Source organism: Triturus cristatus, chromosome 11 (assembly GCF_964204655.1).
Source record: "Triturus cristatus chromosome 11, aTriCri1.1, whole genome shotgun sequence".
In the NCBI taxonomy this organism is placed as follows: Eukaryota; Metazoa; Chordata; class Amphibia; order Caudata; family Salamandridae; genus Triturus; species Triturus cristatus.
In genome coordinates, this window is record NC_140594.1 from 120,199,263 (window position 1) to 120,224,207 (window position 24,945).

Consider the following 24,945-nt stretch of genomic DNA (forward strand, 5'->3'; position numbering starts at 1 on the left):
AAGAACAAGTTACTTACCTTCGGTAATGCTTTTTCTGGTGGATACAGTACCTGCCTGTGGATTCCTCACCTTTTGAATATCCCCTGCGCCAGCATTCCGCGGAAACTTTGTCCTAACTCTCCACGCCGACGAGGTCGTCACAATACTACGGCTCCGTTCGTTATTCCGCATGACGTCACTGGAGCCATAAGAGAGCCTTGTTGGCGTGATGACGTCAGTTCCACCCATTTTTTCCGTGCCTCCAAGGCGAACAGGTGGACCGACAACAGATTCAGAGTATACACAGTACACAAAATTCATACCAATACACATAGTGTAAAATTAAGAGGAAAGCCAATGAATAAAAGCATTTCCTATAAACAAACAAAGATAGATAGAAGAGACAATGCAAAACAAACATGTTAAACAATGCCACCTTTAAGGTATACAAGGGTGGACATCAGGGAGGAGGGTGGATCAGTGAGGAATCCACAGGCAGATACTGTATCCACCAGAAAAAGCATTACCGAAGGTAAGTATCTTGTTTTTCTGATGTATACATCTGCCTGTGGATTCCTCACCTTATGAATAGAATCCCACAGCAGTCCCACTCCCGGAGGAGGGTGTCCACCCTTCTATACCAAGAAGTCTTGCAGGACACAGCACGCAAAATGGCCCTCCCTCCTCATTTCGGAATCCAAGTAATAATGCTTTGAGAAAGTGTGGAGGGAGGCCCAAGTTGCAGACTTACAAATGTCCACTACAGGTACACCTCTGGCCAAAGCAGAAGTGGATGACTTGGCTCTGGTAGAATGAGCTCTAATACCCAGTCAAGACATTTTTAAGTGTGTAATTTTAAATGTTGTTTGTAATGTGCTTTTATGATTACATGTCGAATAAAGCTTGCTTGGATTGGAGCTCTAACATCTTCAGGAGGCTCCTTACCAGCAAAGGTGTAGCAGATCTTGATGCACAAGATGATCCACTTGGAAAGAGTGGGCTTGTGCACAGCCTTGCCCTTCCTGCATCCAACATAGCCCACAAAGAGCTGATCGTCCAATCGCAAGTCTTTAGTACTATCCAAATAAAAGCTCACCACTCTTTTTGGATCCAGGTTGTGAAGTCTCTCCTCCTCCGTGGAAGGGTGAGGGGGGTGGGGGAGATAAAATACAGGAAGAGTAATGGACTGTCCTAGATGGAAAGGAGTAACCACCTTTGGCAGAAAAGCAGCCCTGGTCCTGAGGACCATCCTTTCAGCATGTATGGTCAAAAACGGGGGTTTTGAACTGAGAGCCTGAAGCTCACTCACCCTCCTGGCTGAGGTAATAGCCACAAGAAAGACATTCTTAAAAGACAGGAGTCTCAAAGGGCAACTATGTAAGGGTTCAAACAGGGAACCAGTCAAGAAAGTCAAAACAGGTTTAAATCCCATTGAGGCATAACAAAGGGGGAAGGCGGAATCCTATTGGAAAGGCCCTTAAAAAATCTCAAAACAATGGGAGATTTTACCAAAGATGGCTGATCCGGCAAACAAAGAAACGCCGATAAAGCAGACAAATTGCCCTTAACAGTGGCCACAGCACAACCCTGCTGCGCCAAGAAAAGTGAAAACTGAAGACCATCTGACAAGTGAGCCTTTACAGGATCAATGGACCTCTCTTCACACCATTTAACAAATCTAAACCATCTGTAAGAATAAATAGACTTAGTGGAGTGTCGCCTGGACGATAAAATAACATCCACCACATCTGGCGGGAGAGAGAAAGAACTCAGGTTGCCCCGTTCAATCTCCAGGCATGAAGGTGCAAGCTCTGGAGGTGGGGGTGTAGAACCTGCCCCTGCGAGAGGAGGTCTGCCCTGAGAGGGAGACGGAGCGGAGGGTGAGATGAGAGGTGAAGTAGATCTGTGTACCATACCCTTCTTGGCCAATCCGGGGCGATCAATATAACTTGGGTCCGGTCTTGGCGAATTTTCCTCAGAACCCGAGGAATCAAGGGTATGGGAGGAAACGCGTAAAGGAGTTGTGAGCTCCAATCCATTTGAAACGCGTCCTCCAGCATCGGATACTGGAGACTGCAGAACAACGAAAAGTGCGCGTTCTCATGAGTGGCAAATATGTCCAACCGAGGAAACCCCTACATCTCGAAGATGTGATGGACCACCTCCAGATGAAGCCGCCACTCATGATCGGCCGAGAAATGCAGACTGAGACTGTCCGCACAAACATTCAGCACACCGGCTAGATGATTTGCAAACACACAAATCTGATGGTTCTGAGCCCAGGACCAGAGTCGCAGCGCCCCGCGACAGAGACAATACGACCCTACACCTCCCTGTTTGTTGATGTACCACATCGCAGTAGTGTTGGCCGTCAGGACCTGAACCGACTGACCGCGAAAGGAAGGAAGGAAAGCCTTAAGTGCCAAACGTATCGTCCGCAATTCCAGTAGGTTGATGTGAAGCAACCTTTCCTCTAGAGACCAACGACCCTTGACCTCCAGATCCCCCAGATGAGCACCCCACCCTAGAATGGAGGCATCCATGATCACTGTGGCCACCGGCGGAAGAGGCTGAAAGGGCTTTCCTTGAGCAGGTTGCCCTGCACACTCCACCAAGTTAGCTCCGCTGCAGTGTCTCTGGAGATTCTGACTGACTCCCTGAGATCTCCGTTGTGCTGATACCACTGCCTGCGGAGGCACCACTGGAGTGCCCTCATGTGCCAGCGTGCATGACTGACCAACAGAATGCAGGAAGCGAACAGACCGAGCAGGCGAAGGACCTTCAGGACCGGAACAACCGCTCCATCGTGAAACAAAGTAATCATCTCCTGAATGTCGAGAATTCGCTGAGGAGGTGGAAAAGCTCGACACACAGTAGTATCCAGTAGCGCCCATATGAACAGGTTGTGCTGAGAAGGCACCAGATGAGAGTTGGGCACATTTATTGAAAAACCCAAGTTGAACAACAGTTGAGCTGTCACTCGCAGATGATGAAGCACCATCTCCGGCGACTCCGCCTTGAGCAGCCAGTCGTCCAGGTAAGGGAAAACCGGGATCCCCGACCTCCTGAGATGAGCTGCCACCACTGCCATCACCTTTTTGAAGACTCGAGGTGCAGTAGTAAGACCAAACGGCAGGACCGCAAACTGGTAGTGCTGCGACCCTACCTTAAAACGGAGATACTTCCTGTGCGACTTCAGGATGGGGATGTGAAAATACGCATCCTGCAAATCGATCAACACCATCCAGTACTCTTGCTGCAGCTCCAGAAGAACCTGAGCAAGGGTCAACATCTTAAATTTCTCCTGTTTGAGGTAAAAATTCAAGATCCTGAAATCCCAGATCGGACGTAACCTGCCATCTTAATCAGTAGCATCCCTAACCCCTTTCCTGCTCCGGAACCACCTCTATCACACCTTTTTGTAATAAGGCAAGGACCTCCTTCGGGAGAAGAAGCAAATGGTCTTCCGAACAGAAACCTTGGCAAGGAGGGTAAGGAGGAGGAAATTCACGAAAGAGAAGGGCGTACCCATTCTCTACAAGGTTTAACACCCAAAAGTCTGACGTGACCGATTTCCAACCCTGTAGAAAGTGAGACAGCCGACCCCCTACAGGACCCACATGTTCCAGGATGGGGGATTTAGGCTGCTTTCCTGCGTTACCAGGGAGAGCAGGGGAGGTAGAAGAGGAGGAGGAGAGATTGCGGGCCGACCCACGTTGGCGACCCCTGCTTCTTCCTCTGTAGGACTTATAAAGAGGATTTTGCTGCTGTTGTTGCTGAGGCTGTCGCAAGCTGCGAAAGGAAGACCTTTCAAACCCTTGATATCCAAACCCCCTAGACTGAGTTTGCAACCCTAAGGATTTTGCCATGGCTTTGCTATCTTGGAACCTCTGAAGTGCGGAATCAGCCTTCTCTCCGAAATGTTTTGAACCATCAAAGGGCAAATCAAGAAGGGTAGCCTGTACGTCTGGGGAAAAACCAGAGGATCTAAGCCAAGCCAGTCTCCTGGTAACTATGGAGGAGCTCAGAACCCTGGTCACCGTATCAGCTGTATCCAGGCCAGACTGTATAACCTGACGAGGAGCAGCCTGAGCATGCGACAGAACCTCCATAAAATTTCCCCGCTCCTCATCAGACAACTTGTGCGCCAATTGCTTAGCTGAATCCATCAATGCATGTATGTAACGTCCCAACAAACAGGTAGCATTGGGTGATTTTATTGCCATGCTAGAGGAAGAAAAGACTTTCTTAGCCGATTGCTCCAACTTCTTAGAGTCCCTGTCAGCAGGAACCTGAGGAAAAGCGCCTGAAGACAGTTAAGAACAGGATGCCTGTACCACCAAACTTTCCGGGGACGGATGTGAAGAAAGAAAGGGATGGTCCCCTGGAGCAGACCTATATCTCCTTGCCTCAGATTTAGATACAGCAGGAGAAGAGAGCGGTTTACGCCACACCTCCAGGATAGGCTCAGTTAAAGCCTCATTAAAAGGCAACAGCGGCTCAACTATCGAAGATGGCGAATGCAAAACCTCCGTGAGCAAATCTGGCTTATATTCTGCTGTAGGCAGTTGCAAGTCCAAGAGCTCCGCAGCCTTTCTGATAACAAAATGATATGGAGCTACCTCTTGAGGTGGAGAAGCCCTTGAAGAAGAAAGCTCCCACTCTGGGGAGGTGTCCAAGCCACTCGCCTCCTGAAGCCCTTCGAAATCATCGACAGACTCCTCTATCTCACCCTCTTCAACCTCTTCTCTCTGATACTGTTCTTCCTCCAACAGTCTCTGCGCCTCTCTCCTCGAGCGCAACCTTGGTTGCGGCGTCGGCGGTGCCACACGCGACGCCGACAGCTCCGGAGCCGGCGTCGAAGGAGGATCCGATGGTGGAATTGGCTCCGTACTAGGCCGAGAGGAAGGCCCACCAGATGGAGCCGGGGACTCCATATACGGCGTCGCAAATCTTGGAGCCGGAAACTTCCATGACGACGTCGTCGGCATAAAAGGCACGAAGGGTACCTGGGCATAATGCTAAGGCACGCCCAAATTGAAGGCCAGCGGACCCACGGGACCCGAAGGTGCTCCGGAGGGGAAGGCTGCCTTGGCAAACACGCCTTACATTGCATTTAAAAAATGCGTAGGATCTGAACCCGGAGTAGGAAATTGAGGATATGGAGCGGAGTCAGTATCCACACGAGGAGCATCCAACGTCGGAACAGTCGGATTCACAGGCGAAGCCACAGGTCCAGTCTTGTCTACAGGAGATAGATCATCCTGAACTTGCAAGTTCTCCGACTCCGGAGAGCCCCTCGGCATCATCGACCGCGCCGGAGTCCCTTTTGGAGAAGGAGATTTTTCCGGAGTCACCTGAGGAGATGGCGAAGGAGACACAAAGTCTTTTTGATGACATCGAGAAGCCGGAGAAGGTGATCTCGAAGTCTTTCCCTTCGACGAACGGCGCCGAGAGCCATGCCTCCTCTTCTCCTTGTGCTTCCTCGACTTCAAAGCATGCGAAGTCGACAACTTCGATTTGGATCTTTTTCACCCTCTCTTCTCCTTCCTTGCTTTTGCCATGAAAAGCTTGGCCTCCCGTTCTTTCAGAGCCTTCGGGTTCATTTTACGACAGCAGGAACAGCCCTCCACGTCGTGGTCTGATGACAAACACAACAAACAGTCCTCATGGGGTCAGTGATGGCATATGACCCCCACACTCTTTACAGGGCTTAAATCCTGACTTCCTCGAAGTCCCAATCACAAAGCTACAGTTAAAACTGGAGAAACAACAAAGTAACTCGACACAGTATGGAGAGTTCCAGAAAACCGTTACGCATCGTCGGCGCGGAAAAAAGGAAACTGATGTCATCACGCCGACGAGGCTCTCTGATGGCTCCAGTGACGTCATGCGGAGTCGCGAGCGGAGCCGTAGTATTGTGACGACCTCGTCAGCGTGGAGAGCTAGGAAAATGTTTCCGCGGAATGCTGGTGCAGCGGATATTCAAAAGGTGAGGAATCCACAGGCAGATGTATCCATCTGAAACAGAGGAAACCAAAGATCAACTCCATTAGAGAATCTAGATTATAATGAATATGTGTTACAAAGAAATATAAACGCCTGAAGAGTAGCTATTTCAGCTATTAGGCAGGTGGTCCAGAGTGAAAACACCTTCTCCCAAATAGGTGATCCAAGTATAAGAGGTTCCCAATTAGAACTATTTGAAATATTGATTCTATCCAGGAATGTAAATGGACTAGTGCGTAGACTGTAAAAAGCTCCTTCGTGGGCACAAGGTTTTGGTATTGTGCTCAGATTAATCTTGTCCAATTAAGGGTTTGTTATTCTGGTCAATCCACTTGCTAAATTTGAGATATTAGATCAAAGGGCAGACAAAACATGAAGGTTCTCTCAGGTGTGTTCTTTTATGGACTGATTATAGATGACATAAACTCACTGGCTACTTTTGCTGTGAATGTGTTTGCTTTCCCTGCTCCATGTATAGTGGGAGGAGCTTTTAATACCCTATTAGACAACACCTTGGACGGATCAACAATTTCAACAATGAATATTCCAAAGGTACGCAGGGTTCTGATGGATTTGATCCAGGCCTTAGGCTTGAGTGATATTTGGAGGGAATGTGCCAGTGGAGAAAGTGGCTATATCTTGCATTCAAAGCAATACAGACACTTATCTAGATTAAAATGTGTTCTTAATAGATAAATCACTGACAGAAAAGTGAAAGAAATTACTCATCTTCCAGCTCACTTATCTGCTATAAGGTTAATATTCCATCTAACACCTGTACAATGCAACCCTCCTTGACATTGAATAGGAAACTACTGTTAAATTAAGGAAAAGGAAAACTAAAATCTCAGATGGTCAACTTCTTTGAGTTCAATCCTGGTTTATCTTTGTAAGTTTGCTGGCTGGGATACATATAAGGCCTTCCTCAGAGGGGTTTTAGCCCTACTATCAAAACTTAGAGTCAGAAGGGACAGGAAAAGAATGTGAGGTTAGAATCCAGAATAAAGAGACTAGAGCTATAATTGTTAGAGAACTCGTTAGATCAGGAATAGACACCAAGGTTATAAAGTCTTCAGGAACATGCATAACAGAGTACAACAGCCCTTTAAACAGCAAGTGCTGTCAACAGCCTGTTATTATTAAGCGTTAATATTTTGAGTATGGTGAATTAAACAGATCTTTGCCTGCTTGGTAGTAGAGGGTTGACAGGACAAGGAACTTTACTAAAGATGTTGAAGATTCAGTAACTCAAAGGTATACAACCACTGAATTTCCTATTTGCAGATTTGTCCGATGGTCAATATAACAAGGAAACATTCCCAGATGACCAATTAATTAGTAATGGTTATCACATTTTCAGTTGCCTTGTTTTACCTTTGAGCAGCAGATTGAGTTAAACTCGGTTATTTATGTTGAAGAGATCCCAGAAAGTCTTGGGAATTTTAAAAAAGGTGAGGCCGCAGACCCTGACTGCATAACACCTGAAGTTTACAAAGCCCTTGCAGAGATTATCAAAATGTATGTTTTATTTACTGCAATACTATTCTGAGAAATTCCAGAGTCATGGGATGGGAGAGTAAAGAGCCTGATAAGGACCCTAAACAATGTTAATCATATGGGCCAATTTCTTTGCTCAACTGCGACTACTAGATCTTCTTAGGCATTTTGGCAAAGAGGTTGGACAAGGCTATCGGCGATGAGCCGAAAGGGTTCATAGTAGCTCGTCATATTAAAGATGTAGCTCACACACAGACTATCTCAATTGACATGACAATAGCCATCCTTTAGCAATCTACACGCTAGATGCTGCCAATACTTTGATTGGATTAACTAGGCTTATTCATTTCAGGTGCTACAGAAAGGAAACGTCAGAGAAGAGCAGACCAGACTCAATATAAATCCTCTACAGCTTTAGTAAATGGGAATCGCACTGCAAACATTAGTACTAAGAGAAGTAATAGGCAAGGCTTTTCTCTTCCCCCTTTACATTTCGGTCTATTTATTAAACCCCTCGCACAAATGGTAAGGCAGGAAGAAGGTATGTTTCAATTTCAGTATAAAGACTATACTACAAAGGTTGCAATATATACCGATGACCTAATAATTTACACTTTTGACCACATACAACAATATCCTAAGGGCATGATTTAGTTCTCATCTTTTGCATACTATATGGGTATTTAGTGAACAATTTAGAATCAGAAATCATTGCCTAGAATGTAAGATTTGATCTATCACAGGTATGTAAAGAAATATTTAGATATAATGATGACTCATTATATAAATACAATAGTGGAAAACAATTTGAATAAAGTTGATAACATTATCATGCTATCGTGAAAATGGCTTCGCTGACAAACAATCTACGTTTGAGTAAATCTTTTAAAAATGTCTAACAAAATATTGTTTTTGTTTGACTCAGTCCCCTTAAGTTTAAGAAGAGCATGTCAAAGGTACAAGGTATAATGAGTAGTTTTGCATGGGCATCTAGAAGTGCAAAGCTCTTCTAGAAAAAATTAGATGTGCGGTTAAGAAAATGGGTGGGGGTTAGCTTTGCCAGACATTCAGTACTATTGTTGGGTGTTTCACTTGAAGGATGGATTTTAGTTTTTTATGCACTATCCAGATAAATGAAGTACAAGCATAATTGTTAGAGTTTTACTGTCTAATACTTGCAAATGGAACTTTTTGTACATATTCTCCTCTCACAAGTACTTTAAAAAAAAGTGTGACTGAAGGCTCTATTGTTGGATGCAAAAATGAGGCATAAGGTTAGAAAACGGTCAGGAAGACCATATTTTTGAAAGCTTCAACCAATCAGGGATAGTCTAAAGCGTCCTGCTTGTTTTCACAATGCTCTCAGCTTTCCATTACAGAAAACAGGTCTTAATTTATTTATTTTTATTTATTTATTTTGTGTATTTTATATAGCGCGCAGCTACCCCAACGGGGTGTCCCGTCGCTTCTGAGTGAAAGCAGAGTGATAGTCCTGGGGGGGTTAACAAAAGAGAAAAGTTTTTAGTGCCTTACGGAAGGGTAATTCTTCTTGGATCATCCTAATTGCGATCAGGAGTTCGTTCCAGAGAGTTGTGGCACAGACCTGGAAGGTTTTACCTCCAGAACGTGCTTTCCTGAATCTTGATATGGAAAGCAGATGTTGGGAGTTGGAACGGAGGTTCCGAGAGTTACAGTAAGGACGGATACTAACAGAGAGGTAGGCCGATCCCCTACCCCTAGTTGCTCGATGGGCTAAGGTCATGGCTTTGAATGCAGCTCTTTGATGGATTGGTAGCCAATGTAATGCTCTGCGATGAGGCGAAATATGGGTGCGTAGGGAAACCCCGCAGACCAGCCGAACAGCCGCATTCTGGACTGTCTGGAGCCGATGTAGGAGGCCCGCGGGCAACCCTAAATACAGGCCGTTCGCATAGTCCAGGTGAGATGTAATCAATGCCTGGACTATAGTTTTCCTGGTGTCAATAGGGAGATAGGTGATGAATTTCCTAATCATCCTGATCTTGGAAAAACAAGCGGCTGAAACGGTCTGTATTTGGTTGCTAAAAGAAAGATTTGAGTCCCACTTGACCCCTAGATTTTTTACAGAGTCCTTAGGGACAGGGGGAAGGCTAAGTTCCTGTGGCCACCAGAGAGTTGCATCAAGAGGGGAGGGTTGATGGAAAAAGAGAACCTCCGTTTTCGCCGCATTCATGCAGAGGCAGTTATGGTCCATCCATTTTGAGATGTCCCGCAGACAATCCTTCAGAGGATCAAAAGTAGTCTGCGTGGCACTCTCATAGGAGAAAAGCAGCTGAATATCATCTGCATAGGAAGTAGCTATGATGCCCGACCTAGCAATGAGTTCAGCCAGAGGAGAAAAATAGACATTGAACAATAGTGGGCTCAAAGCCAAGCCTTGAGGGACACCCCATTTCAGGGTACGGCTAACAGAGGTAAAAGGGTGAGTATAGACTGCCTGGGTGCGATTAGACAAAAAAGAGGTCAGCCACTCCAGGGCCTTCCCCTGAATGCCCTTCGACCGAAGACGGTCAATCAGGATGGGGTGAGAGACGGTGTCGAATGCTGCCGACAAGTCGAGCAGCACCAGCACCGCTCTGGAACCCCCATCCAGTTTCCACTGCACAGAGTCGGCCATTTCTATAAGGGCAGACTCAGTGCTATGGCACTTTCTAAAACCATGTTGGGATTCATAAAGTAGGCCGTGGGATTCAAGAAAACCTGCCAGTTGTTGCTGAGCTAGCTTTTCAAGGACCTTGGCAGGGGCTGGGAGCAGAAAAATGGGTCGATAGTTCACCGGCTCATTAGGATCTGTATTAGCTTTCTTTAAAATCGGGACCAGTTGGGCATGTTTCCAAGACTCCGGGAAAATTCCGGTTTTGAGCGAGTCATTCCAGATGTAGATGAGGAAGGGATTAAGAAAAGAGGCCAATAATTTATATTGCTTGGCTGGCCAAGGGTCAAGTGGTGAGCCGGAGCGGCATCTAGACAGTTCCATCAGTGAGTGTTCCAGTGAGATTGCCTCAAAGTCTGAAAAGGTGGAAGACGACTCGATGCGGTCAGGTAAAGGCGTATCACTCCCTAGATCATTATTCTTGGGGAAGGTGTCATAGATCTTCGCGATCTTGTCTTCAAAGAAGTCAGAGGCGGGAGCAAAGGGCCTGAGAGACTGGAAGACACTGTTTAAGAGCCAAGGGATCTGTGAAAGTCTTCACTGTGTTAAAAATTTCCCTGGCCGAGCCATGCGCTCTATTAATTTTCTCCTCCAGGTAACGTTTTTTATGCTCAATTATTTTCCTACGGTATTATTTGAGGGCCAGTTTATATTTAAGTTTTGTGTCAATAGAATAGGATGACCTCAACCGGCGCTCCAACAGCTTACAAGAAGATTTATATTTCCGAAGCTCGTCGGAGTACCATGGGGCGGAGGGAGCTGCTCGAAAGGTTTTAATCGGTCGCAAAGGAGCGAGCGAGTCAATAGCAGAGGTGACCCAGCAGTTGAGGTTAGTCAGGCGTGAATCTAAATCAGGGGCGTCTTTGGGAGTGGTATTTACAAGATGTAGGGCAACACTGTCAGGGGAGATCTTACTCCAATTACGTCCTACCGCCTTAGGGGGAATTCTAGGTCTCACATGCTGGCAAAGATGAATAGCAAAAGGGATAAAAAAGTGGACCGACCAAATCACCGGATAGGGATCCTCAATCAGGATGTTTGAGAAATTCGAGCAAACAAGATCAAGAGTATGACCAGCTTTGTGCGTAGGTTGAGAAACCAATTGGCTTAATCCAGCATCTTTTAAAGTAGAAAGAAAGTTAAGGCAAAGCTTGTCAGGAGAGTCATCTGCGTGTAAATTTAGGTCTCCTAGTAAAGTAAAATTGGCATAGCGTAGGCTAGCCTGAAGGACATAGTCCAAAAATGTTGCCAAGTAGGAAGCCTTAGATTTAGGAGGGCGATAGACCAGTAGCCCTGTCAGTGTGGTGTGTTCAGCTAATTTAATACAAAAGGGAAGGGCTTCAATCAGTTCAATTTGTGTGTAAGGGAAGGAAGAGATCGTCCATTGGGATCTATAAATAATAGCTACCCCACCTCCCCGATTGCGACCCGCTCTATTGGCGCATAGGATATTATATTCCGGGGGAATGGCCAGGCATAAAGACGGATTAGATTCATCCTCCAGCCAGGTTTCCGTAAGAAAAAGTAAATCCCAGTTATTGTCCATCAGAGACTGGGCGATATCGAGAGAATGTTTAGGCAGGGAGCGACAATTAATTAGGCCAGCCTTCATAGAGAAATTGCTGGTGTCTTTAGGGGCCTGAGACGGCGGCTGATCAAAGGGGCACGGGACCAATGTGTCATTCAGCATATTGCAAGGTATGCCCAACTCTGGATATAGGGCTAAGTCCCTTTGAAGAGAAACAGTGAGAGCACAGCATTTGTGTTGTATCGAAAAAAGAGACTCCTTACTATATGTTTTGAAGCAAGATGTTGGGGTTTCCACAGAGTACCTGGCCTCGGCTGCGTCCTGATCGCGGATGGGCACAGACAGGCAGGACTCTGGCACGACTCCGGCGCAGATCCGGCGCGTCCGCTGACCGCGTACGCTGCGCGGAGACATGACCGTTGCCTTTTATGCTGGTGACTGGACTCTTCCCCTACCCAAAATGGCCGCCGCGCTTCTGCCGATTCGAGGGAGAGCCTCCCAGCCCCAAAATCGACGAGGTAGGCTCAGGGAGCAAGGCAGTGCGGGGAAAAACAATTTAGGTAGGATACCACGTCGAGTTTGAAATTATGAGCAGATTAAAACGATGTGCAATGTGCAAAGAAATCATGCGCTTTATTTAAAATACGGCGATAATAGAGGCAATAAAGTATATAAAATGGTCACAGAGTCACAGCGCACAACAACCTCCCGGCTTCCGCCTCCGGAGGGACTCACACACTCAGAAAGGGCGAAACCTTGCGAGGGGAGTGCCTTTTATGCTGGTGACTGGACGCTTCCCCTACCCAAAATGGCCGCCGCGCCGGGTCCATAGTTGTGGGACATATAGTCGGATCAGTTGTGCAATACTTTCCAGCAATGGAAAATTAAAGAATTATGGCAACTATTAATTAAAATGCCATATGCGGTTATACTTGCCAATCTTGTGATAAACTGTTTCTTTACTCACCAAAGGACTTGCAGGACGCATAAAAACTATCCATGATCAGACAGGTTGATGAAATATTGTACCCAAAACATGAAGCCCTAAAGCTGATGACTTGCACATGTTTTTCACATACCCTACACTAAAAATGTACAGTCAGTAGAATAATTTCCACTATTCTGCAACAATATTTAGAGTTAAGTGGCATCGTGATTATGTTTGGAATAATAAAGCTCGATACTGGGATGTTATGGAAGAAGAACAAGTTACTTCCTTCAATAACAACCTTTCTGGTGGACACTGCAGATTTCTCACTGATAAAGCATTCCTCAGGTATCAGACTGGATCAGAAAACTTAAAAGCAGTACTCCGGCGCGCAGGTAGGTTTCATCTTGAGGCTTCATGCTCTGGAAGGGAACAGCGGTGCTGCATTTAAGCATGACCCATGGTAAATGACGTCAGTTTTTTTCTTAGGCTGTCTGCAAACTTAGACACACATCCTATTGGCAGATTGGCATCACCAGTATGTAGTTCTCTAAAACAAATTGACAGAAAAATAGCCCAGTTGGTAGAATGGGGAGGCGGGAGGGTCAGTGAGCAATCACTGGTTAGATAGAGTAACCACTAGAAAGATTGTTACTAAAGGTAAGTAACTTGTTCTTGTGATGGATACTTCTAAACGCATACCAAAAAGACCCGCAGGATCGAGAAGGGAAGATGCCCCTCTCAACAGACATGACTATCGAGGCAGTAATGCTTCCTGAACATGAACTGATGCCCACTTAGCCACCTGACAATTGTCCACAACATATACTCTGCATGCTTGTGCAGTGGTAGCAGCACTAGCTCTGGTAAAATTAGTCTACAAGTCTTCCAGAGGCTGCTTCTTCACCAGTGTGTACCAGATCTTTATGCAGAGAACTATCCATTGAGAGCTGGTTGGTTTTTGCACTGCCCTTGCTTTGAGGAACCCTACAATAGGCGGATCTCTACCCAGTGTTCTTTGATTTCGATTGCTATAAAAGTATTCTCTTTACCTATTTATAGTGATGAGGTGAGACAAAGAATGCTGGAAGGGTGATAGCTTGCTCGACATGAAATGGAGTGACCACTGTTGATAGAAAGGAAGCTTTGGTCCTCAACACCAACTTACCTGGAATGTTGTGTTAGTTGGGGTGACAAAAAGAGCCTGCAGCTCAAGAGGAGCAGCTATAAAAAAATTGGTAACTAAGTTGAAGTTACACTCTGGCATCAAAAATTGTTTTGGTGGAAATAAATGTTGAAACTCTTTCAAAAACCTCACCACAACAGGTGATTTAAATAAAGAAGGCTTATCCAGCAACCGCAAAAAAGGAGAAAGAGCCAACAAATATTCCTCAACAGTTCCCAATGCAAGTCTTTGCTGGGTCAGGGACAAAAAAAAAACAACAAAACTCCAGACAACTTGGCTTATAGATGGTCAATGTCTTAAGTGCTACCAAGCCACAAACTTATCACAATGACTGGTGTACATCGATTTTATCTGGGACGCTTCACCAACAAGATGACATTAATGACCTCAGAAGGAATGGTGAAGGAGGTCAACTGCCACGGCTTAATCTCTAAGCATAGAGTTGAAAATTGAGAAGACGTCTGCCCTCCTGCGGTGAAAGAAGATCCTCTCAAAGCAGCTGCTTGATCGGAGGACAGATGCTCATGTTAAGGAGTTCCGGTTGCTACACTTTCTTGACCCAATCCAGTGTCAGTAGGATGACTTATATAAGAAATTGAGTTATTAGTTGTGAAGGATGTGCGTCGTGCACAAGTAATAAGTCTCTGCAATTGTCTTTTTACTGGGAGCCAAGTACCCCATAATAGCACTTGACTCTCTCAGGGTAGTGCAGCAGTCCAAGGCTAACTCAGGGGAGGTGGAGTGGGCTAGGAATCCCAATTAGCTGGCACGCTACAACACTCAATACATTATTGTCCAGGACATGCTTTTTCTTTAAAAAAAAGTAAAGCACTTTTATTATTTATACACACACACACACAACTAAATACTACACATTAAATTACAAATATGCATCAGGTAGGTGGAAATAACTTTGGTGATACCCTCGTATTTCACTTCTAGTCGGCGCTAAACCCCATAAACGCAATGCCCTCCAGATATACCATTACACTATAGGGGATGTCAAGCTGTTATCACATCAATATATATATAAGCCAGCCCTACTGGTTTGTCAAGGGTTTACCACATCAATATATATTCAGCAGGAATACTGGCTCAATCAGTGTCACCACACTAAAACAACCACGTTAGGTTGTCATGACATTAATAAAACTATCACGTCATGATTCACCATTAAAACCAATGGAACCAAAATCTATAATCAGATACATTCATTAAATTTCATAGGCCTTGTAATGTTCTTCAATAAGATTGTCATTAAAGCATTTAAAATAAAGCATTGCAATTTAAACCAACCACAAACATGTGCCTGATTATTTCTTTACGCGTCATACACCACATGAAAAAGCCATGGTGCCAATCACTAGGGTTCCTTGCACTCCAGAGCCAGAAAGCAAAAGATCTAGTCATATGAGTGCTCCACAGGTCATGCATCTGATGTCCTGGTATACATAGGGTCAGTGTGTAAAATAATTTTCTGGGGGCTGCTGCACTCCCTGCAGCTCCCACATATTCATCTTAGGACATTGGTGATGTCCCTGTCCCACTTTGGGAGACACACTAAAATATATACAAAAAAGTGATGGATGGAATGCTTGAATTAATCTCAGCCACTGGTAATTACTCATGCCGCACCCCAATCCATCATTATTTTGCACACCATGTCACCTCAAATTGGACACAGCTCCAATAGGAACAGTCCAGCAAGAACTGCCAAGCCAGGTAGGAAGACAAGCAATCCAGGATCGGTTTTGCCCTAGTTATGGGCGCATCAGCCGGGTACAGCTTGGTTTCAGTGCCACTGTGTGCACAGTGTAACTGTGAGGGGAATAGTCGCTCTGCTCTTAGTACTAATGCAGCCTGAAAATGCAAACCTTTTCTTTGTCCTGGATGCCATGGTCCATCTGGGGCACCCCCGTCTTATGATTCATGGGGGCTACAGGGGGTGCCTCAAGTCCCAACGGCCACAGCTGGCTCCCTGTGGGCGCAGCAGCATTCCTCGTGCAGAGCCCGACCGAAGCAGTAGATCATGCCAAAGCCAGATGGAATTACAAATTTAGCTGCGTCATGGCCACCCTGGATAGTTTTGGTCAGGGAAGCCCTAAGGTTGCCGGAAATGCCGGTAATATTTGGGTTCTCTATGGCATGAGAGTAGGGGCTTAGGAGCAGCTAAAATTCACTAATCATAGAGCAAGACTAGGGGAAGAAAAGATGGGTTTGCTAAATCACTCTATTTTCTTACATTCACAATCAGGCAGGGTGGTGGGAAAGGCAATGGGATTAACTTTACTGATGGACGCTTGCACCACCAAGTTCGCTGGTGTGGGATGTTGTATAAGAAAGTTAAAATCACCTGTCACTGGTCTATGACAACGTGCTCCGTGCCAATTAACTGGTGGTTCTAAACATGGTTTTGTCCAAGTCTCCAAAAGGGTGTTTGTAAGGGTGTCATTGAATGGTAATAGAAGGTCTGTAGGTGCCTGGCCAGGCTTGAGTAGTCTTTGCCTTCATAAGAGGAAACTGTAGGTCTAGTATTTCTGCCATCCTCCATATAACAGTGAAGGAGCTGCTTTCTTTATTCCTAGGCCCGGGAGGAGACACAAGGCTGGTATGTGGAGAAGTCTCCAGTCCATTAGTATCCTGTAGCTCCTCCTCATACTGGGAGACAAAATCATCACCATCCTCATAACTGTCTTTGTATGCACCAGTGGTGAAAAAATGGTGTAAAGTCTAAGCCCTACCACATGATTGGGGCAAAGTATCCGAATCAGAAGGTTTGCGAGTTGGCTGTTATCTGGAAGAGGTGGGGGCAGTTCAGTTGAGCTCGAGGTGAATTCTGCTCAGAGTCGGAAATGCTACAAGCCATCCTCCGGCACCAACAGCACCGGTGTCATTGGGAAGGAAACTGCTGCAATGGATGATACCGGAACCAACGTTGGCATGTTAGCTGGTGAGGAACCAGAGTGGGATTCGAGGGGCACAGACAGTGCAGAGGGCATACCAGCTAAAGTAAGTCAAACTGAAGGCCCCTGCGGATCCTTTGGACTTGAAGGCACGCCAGATGAAGCTTGTAACGTGGCCACAAATGTGCAGAATGGCCTCCCTGAAGGCCTCCACTCACTGCAATGTTCCAGATGGACCGGAATTTCAGAGTGCATCAGGAAAAGACTCTGAATCAGCTCGAATGGAGATTGGGAGTGACATAGGGTTGCACGTTGACCACCTCACTAAAGTTCAAAAGTGGCAGGAAAGGGACAATTCGGGTGTTAACTTCTTATGCTCCTTCTTGGACCTACCTTAAGACTTTGACCGTGATAATAATCGGATGGATGAGGGGGACTTCCTTACTAATTCAACCAGTCATACCATTGAGTCTTTCAATGTTTGGCAACATATGGCTTTGCCATTGAGTCCTGTATGATTCGTGGGAGCGTAGTCATCACAGGCCCTGGAATTGTGCTCTGACCCCTGGCATCATAGACATAGTTTGTGAGGGTCTGTCACAGACATCTGTTTACGATAGAGCGTACATGGCTTAAACCCTGTTTTTCTCAGGGGGTAACATTTTCCCTTGCACACAGGTAAATCTTTCTAAAAAAGGATCTTGAAAAGATCAAGGAGTAGCACCTGATCTGCATCTGGAGGCGCAGAAAGGAACTGACATCAGCATCCATGGGTGGCCATTATATGTTAATAACATATTAATGAGATTCCTGAATACCAATAACATCTTGGATCCCTCTCAGAATGGTTTCCGCTCCGGTCACAGCACGGAGACTGCTCTACTGGCTGTGACAGAACATCTGCAGACCATCCTCGATTCCGGTCACACGGCGGCACTGATCCTGCTTGATCTGAGTGCCGCATTTGACACGGTTTCGCATGGGATTCTGCTACAGCGTCTGGAGGAAGCCGGTGTTGTGGGCCTAGCACTAGAATGGTTCAGATTGTTTCTGACAGAGAGACCATTCCGAGTGTCGGCCCCCCGTTTCTTTCCTAGGCTCATTCCATCGGTCAGGGGGTGCCTCAGGGCTCTGCACTGAGCCCTGTATTGTTTAATCTATATGTTCAGCCTCTTGCAACGGTGGCCAGGAATATGGGCCTCACCATGGTCTCGTATGCAGATGATACGCAGATGGTGGTGGCCCTCTCTGATGGTTCCACACAGGATGCTTCTAGGTTTAGGAGCGGCTCGGCCGCCGTTGCGGAGTGAATGACCATAAACTGCCTCCAGTTGAACGCTAATAAAACAGAGGTATTGCTGGTGGGGAAGGACAGGAGCTTCTGGAGTGAGCAATGGTGGCCTAACGCTCTTGGTAGTACCCCCACCCCCAAGTTGGTGGTCAAGAACCTGGGGGTATGGATGGACTCTACCCTCAGTTTTCAAGATCATACTAAAAAAGTTGCTGGTACTTGTTTTGGCCTCCTTCGGGGACTCAGGCCTCTGTTGAAGTTCTTTGACCCGCCTACGCGTCAGCTGATTGTTCAAACAGCCATTCTATCTAGACTAGACTATGCTAGTTCGCTCCTTCTGGGGGCTAATCAGGCTGAGGTAATGCGACTGCAGCGTGTCCAAAATGCTGCCACCAGAGCCCTGTTGGGGCTCCCACGTAATTGTCCCTCTACTGGTGCCATCCGGAGACTACATTGGCTACCCATGGCCAAGCGGATCCAATTTAAGGCTCTCTGCCTATCTTTCAAGATCTTGAAGCTTGCATCGCCCAGCCTCCTAGTTAACCTGCTAGCCCTGTATGTCCCTACTCGTCAGCTGCTCTCCCTGGGGCAGCATCTGGTTAGAGTCCCCCGTGTGAAGCGCCTTCGGGCCGGGGGTCTATCCTTTCGTTACTTGGTAGCCAAGCTATGAAATTCCTTGCCTCCCTAGATCCGTAGCATGGATCGCCTGCTGGACTTTAGGAAAGCAATCAAAACTTTTCTGTTTCCCTCTGCCCAGTCATTTCTTGTCCTTCTGTATACCCCTTATGCCTACCTGCTCTGTTTCTTAGCCCTGATCCTTCTGACGCTGGCAGCGCCGGGACGCCTCTTTGCTGAGGCAGCTGTGCGCTATATAAACTCAGATAACATAACATGTGGCTCAGCACGCCAGTTCTGGAGCAGTTAAACAATGACGAGGAGCCACACAACGTCCCCTACCGGCACACAGAAATACTGCTTTCAAGTTTCCATATCCAGTATGACACCTAGGGGATAATCACAAGGTCTAGAATCTTCGGATAGAAGTATCCATCAGAAATGCACGTCTGTAACCATAGTGTTCAGGAAGTATTGAACTGTCATTTTGTAGACTGAGTGACAAGAATCGTGTATCTTAGTATTTATGAATGCACAAATAAAGTAAATATAAAAAATTTTGGAAGGCTAAGGTTTTTTGGTTGTGCCTGGATGCTAGATACGGATGCCACACAAGGCTGTAACGAACTTGAGGTCCTATACCTTTGCCATTGTGCTTGCAAAAGGATATTTTGCGCCCCCGTCAATCAATATTGGGAGCAGCCTTGTTAAACAAAGGGTATTTAGAGCAGACCCTTGTCCATGAGCAGTACACCGTTAATGGAGTTTGAGGAGCATTAAACTGTGGGTTGTTTGGTGATCTGTGTAGATCATTGAAGGTAATTGCTATCTTGGTTTTTTAGACTGCCCTAGCTTTAGCTGTCAAGCCAGCTTTGTGTAATCAAAAAATGTATAAATACAAAATTGATTACTATATACGTACACACAGGGGCTTGTTGTTAGCTCTCTTCATCATTTGGTCTGTCCAACTATCATTTATATTTTACTTCAGTATACTGCAGAAGGCTATAGCTCAGCCCACTTGAGCCATTGGCTTTCATACACTGGGTGACAGCATTTGGCTTGATCACATGAGCATCGGCTTAAAAAGGAGTGGCCCAATGATTTACTTCGGAAATGTTTCTTTCTTACAATTCTTTACCTTTTTTTTGTTTAGAAAGCCATTTTGTCTAAACCATGTTAAAACTAAATTATTACAGTAATACAAAGCTAATAATACCTTTTCTTTTCACCAATAAAAATCATATTTTCTTATGATGTGCATTAAAACTGAAATGTGTTTCTAGAACTGTCCGATGTACACCAATTTGCTAGGAAGAACCTTAAATGTTCTATAAAAATGATATACAGTGGCTAATTTATTGCTGTAGTTATATTTTCTATTGAAAGCATATGGTCGCTAAATTTGGGCGGTAGTATGATTTTATTCCTTTCTTTTGTAATCTTTTGCACATGCTTACGTTAAAAAATACATTCACCAGCTTTGAAAAGGCCAGGGCTATTGGCCTTGCTAAAGCTTGTTTTCATTGAAGCCCAAGTAAGGGCAGATGTAATTCCATTTCTTGGCCTGTTTGTCAGTTGTACTTGGCACTGCTAGGGGCCACTGTATTACTGTGGGTCCTTCCAGCTCAAGGTGCAAAAGATGTCGACGTAGTAAACCCTTATATGGGATAAATGTTGTACATGCAGTACAATTCTGTGATTTGGGGGACAGCAGTTCAACGATAGGAAGAATAAAGTGCCTCTGTCTTTACAAGCTGCCACAGGAAAAGGCCACATTTCTCGACCAATTAGAAAGCTGTGTTTAGGGTCACAGGATTTTTTCTCATTTGTGCTCTAAAGCCAAAAAAGTCTTTAATGTCCTGGTTGAGTTTACAAAGTTTTCTTACATCTAGATTTTAACATAACAAAAACAGTGTTGGAGCAGGACTTGTGTTTTAAGTGAATACAAATGGCCTTGGGGGCTTTAAAAGGTGGGCGGGCACTCTGAAGGGTATCTAATAAAAGGGGGTGGGGTAATAAAAAGGGAATGGTCGATGCATATCTAATAACAGCCCTCTCTCCCCCCAAAAAAGGCACTGCCTGTGTAGCTATAGGTGTGGCCTAACTTACTTTCAATATAGCTCTGCCTGGTGGTTACTCTATCTAACTATAGATTTCTCACCATGTGAATTTCGCCAGGGGCCAGATTGGATGCAGAAAACTCAAAAGCAGTGCAACAGCCTCCCTCCCTCACAAATAGCTGAGTCACTTGGGCTCATAAGGCACACACCCCAAAATAATGCCTCCTGGAATATATTCAAAACCCTCAGCAAAAATGACATTCATAACATCCTTACTGCGCTTAAACCCTCAAACCACTTCAACAACCCTTTACCATCGAATATCTTCAGTGAGATCAAATCCTCTTTACTCCCACTTTGGAACAAGATAGTAAACGCCTCACTTCAGCAAGGCACTGCCCCGGACTGCCTAAGGTAGGACAGGTAACCCCTATTCCGATTAAACCCACCACAAATCGATTGGACCAAAAGAACTTCAGCCCTATTTCCAACATCCCAACGTTAGCTTAGCTCATTGAAAAATGCATTCAGGTCCAACTTTGAAACCACGTAAATCACTTTCAACTTCTAGACCAATTACAATCCAGCTTCTGTCAAGGCCACAGCACTGAATCGGCCCTCATGCACATAGTGGATGACCTGCTAAAAATCTCAGGCCAGAACTAATCCTGCCTTCTAATCCTCCTTGACTTATCATCTGTGTTCGATACGGTTAAACATGACAGTCTCTTAGACTTACTTGAAAGGAGGATTGTGCTTTCAGGGTTCGTACTAAATTGGTTCACCTCATTCTCCACAACAGAACTCAAAGAATTAAGATTAACCAGTCCCTGTCCAATGCAACACCAGTTACTTTAGGGGTTCCACAAGGGTCCTTTCTCTCGTTATGGCTAACCCGCAACCACCTCAAACTCAATGCCATCTAAACGGAATTCCTCCTAATAGTCCCACCCAATCATGCACCCGAGATCGATCTATGGATAAATTATCTAACTGCTCTCAACTGCACACCATGCATTATAGACTCCACAAGATCTCTGGGAATAACACCTGACAAGAATCTGAACATGCAGGAACACAGTAGTTCCACAGTCAGAGGTTTGAACTATCAAATTAACATTTTAAGGAAATTAAATCCCTTTCTCCCTCAGGATGACTTCAAGTCAGTGGTCCAAGCCCTAGTCACTCCCAGATTAGACTATGGAGGTGCAACCCTTTGTGGTCTTCCTAGTTCAAAGTTTGCACCTCTACGAGCGTCTCTCAATGCTGCTGCCAGGCTCATCACAGGACCAAAAAGAAATATTCACATTTCCCCGTATATTAAAGCCCTTAACTGGCTCCCGCATGAGGCAAGGATACAATTGAAAATTGCCTACATGACACACAGGGCACTATATTACAACACCCTAAGTAACTTGGGATAAAAACTAGAATTATTTGGTGGATGCAGATCCGCTAGAAGCAACAGCACCTTCTTACTGAAACCACAGAAATTCCATAAAAAATAAACTAGCACAGAGCCTTCTTGGGTATTGCCCTGAGAATTTGGAACTCCCTACCACCTGAAATCAGACTGACTCCCTCAACTGCATCTTTCAAAAATAAAAGAAATAACCACTTATGAACAAATTCCTGCCCTAGGCCATAAAATTCGACTCACGATCTACATCCATGATGATTATCACTAGACTGTACAAGCATATCTTTTGTCTCGTTGACTTGTCCTAGAGACGTTACCTTCTGCATTTCATGAACTTACACAGTAATACCTCTCTTGATTATGTTGTTTGCTTTCCTGTATTTCTTGTTTCCGAACATTTGTAAAGCACTGTGATACCCTCACAGGTCATGTTTGCGCTATATAAAACCTTATAAATAAATAAGTGGCGCTGTGTGACTCCGCTTTTCAGCTTCAGAACCGTATATAAGCGCACCCATGCATGTGGACGTCAGTTTGTTTAATCAACTAATCCATGCCCTCAGGCATGAAGCCCATACGAGAACTGAATGAACCAGGGTGCATTTTCTTAAATTGGGATCTTTTTAGATGGAAGAGACCATACCACAGAATGGGGAAGTGGGAGAACAGTGAAGAATCTGTGGTTAGATAGAGCAGAAAGACCAGAAAGAGCATTACCAAAGGTAAGTAACTTGTTCCTCTGATGGATACTTCTAACCGCAGATTCATCACCTTGTGAATAGATAAAGCAGCACCTCCCAAGCTGGAGGGCTGTGGAATGGCTCAGACTAAAACATCAAGGAGCGAGCGAGCAAAATGCCCATCTCAATGGACCTGCCTGTCAAAGCAGTAGTGCTCATGAGCATATGTGTTGATGCCCACGTAGCTGCCTGACAGCTATCCAGGATGCAGCTGTAGCATCCTTGCCTTGGTGGAGTGAGCCCTTGGACCTTTTTGTGGCTACTTCTTACCTAATGTGTAGCAGATTTTAAAGCAGAGGAATATCCAACTCAAGATGGTCCGTTTCTGCACAATCTTTCCCTTTTTTGACCCAGAGAACCCACAAAGAGCTGATTGTCCACACAATGTTTCTTGGTACCATCAATATAAAAGCTGAGTGCCTTCTTGGGGTCCAAACGATGGAGTCTCTCTTCCAGTTTCGAGGGATGAAGTGGAGCAAAGAAGGTTGTAAGGGTGATTCCTTATCCAACATGAAAAGGCATCACCACCTTCGGGAGGAACGCTCAAGTCCTTAACACCAGTTTGTCTGGAAAAAAGCGATATAGGGAAGCACTGTGACCCTGCTAAAGGGGTATACTTGGTGCTCAGTTATCAGTGTTCCCAACAGGATAGCCCTGGAACATTAGAGATGAAAAGACTCAAACACGGTGATTGAGGACCGGTATCCCCATTGAATCCTGCAACTCTGTCTGACAAGGGGGTTGTATTGGTCATACCGCGATGTGGGTATGACATGTGTGCAGAGGTTGGAAACCTGCAGGGACATTCAATTCAATAACTGCTGAAAGCAACATGTTGTCATTAGGAAGCCCTTTGGTAGCAGACCGAAGGTGGAAACATGGAGGAGGGTAGAAACAAGCACATTTTAGTAGCTGTTTGAGTCAGCGCCAGAGCACGATGTTAGGCTATGTCAATTTGTTGGTGAGAGATGAGGCTGGGAACTACAAAGGAGAAGAGCTGGGTAGTAAGAGATTTTGCTTTTACTTGATGACCCAAGCTGCAGAAATACATGGGCAGACCATTATGGATTCAGTTTTTGCTTTATATACTGGCAGCAGTACATTTGGATGCCATCTTCGCAAATGTAATAATTTACTTAGACCAACCTCCTCTTCGAGAAGAACTCTACTAAGTACATATTGCTACATAGTATTGTAATTCCAAACACTTTACACAAATGTCATTTTCAGAACAGAATCAGGCCACTTGTTCCGATTACCTACTAATAGCTAAACCTCACCTAAGACTCCCCTCAATCCCCATTCTTCTTTCGAGGGCCTTGGCTACTCACCTGTCACATGGATGTACTGTGGCTTGTTCTCAGCTGGAAAGTTGAATGCAGATGCGGAATATTTATCCTGGATAAAGCCAAATCTGTAAAGAGGGAGGTTAAAATCAATAACTTGGTAATAACAAAAGCACCCCCCGTTCTATTGCGCCCAATAAAGTGACCACACTATGCTAAAGGGTGCTCTACTTCCCCCACACACCGGAGAGTGACAGAAATATAGAAGTGAAAGCAACACAGAACGGATATGTAATATCAGGTTGGTAATTTGTAAATCACTTGATGCCAGTACATGGTCATCTCAATGTGTTGTGGAAGGACAGGAGAGATGGAAGAGAGGGACTGTGAAGGCAAAGTACTGCACGGTTACTGCTTCAAGTTACTTTTTGGTGCATTCTGTCTTAATTGCAAATTATAAACATATCCTGCCAAAATCTTACATGGTTTTAATTTTGCAATATGAACTGATTTATAAATGTCCATCTTTTGACTTTGTTCTAGTATGTGCAATATACTTCTAATTTGCTCAGGTAATGATGTGCTTAGTTCAATTTTCACTGAGAAAAATTCTTAGGATACGGGAGTTTGATTTTTATAAACCATCTGAGACCCCCTTTCCTACCATCATCATCGCTAACATGGCCACCACATAAATCCAGTATTGTACCCTCTGTACACTGCGACATGTACCTGCCCACTGAATTCCACCCTCATTTTGACATGTACTCAAGTCCTCCAAGCTGCTACAAATATAGAACCTGGGCAA

General features: G+C 45.2%; 1 protein-coding gene across 11 annotated transcripts in view; it reads right to left on the bottom strand.

The window, feature by feature from the left end:
* Nucleotides 1-24,945, bottom strand: part of DEPDC5 (DEP domain containing 5, GATOR1 subcomplex subunit) — a 628,116-nt gene that overhangs the window by 11,778 nt on the left and 591,393 nt on the right. For all 11 annotated transcript variants that reach the window (XM_085634591.1, XM_085634584.1, XM_085634590.1 and 8 more), the window contains one exon: nucleotides 24,183-24,265. In XM_085634591.1, coding sequence (XP_085490717.1) covers nucleotides 24,183-24,265 — 83 coding nt within the window. The remainder of the gene's footprint in view (nucleotides 1-24,182; nucleotides 24,266-24,945) is intronic.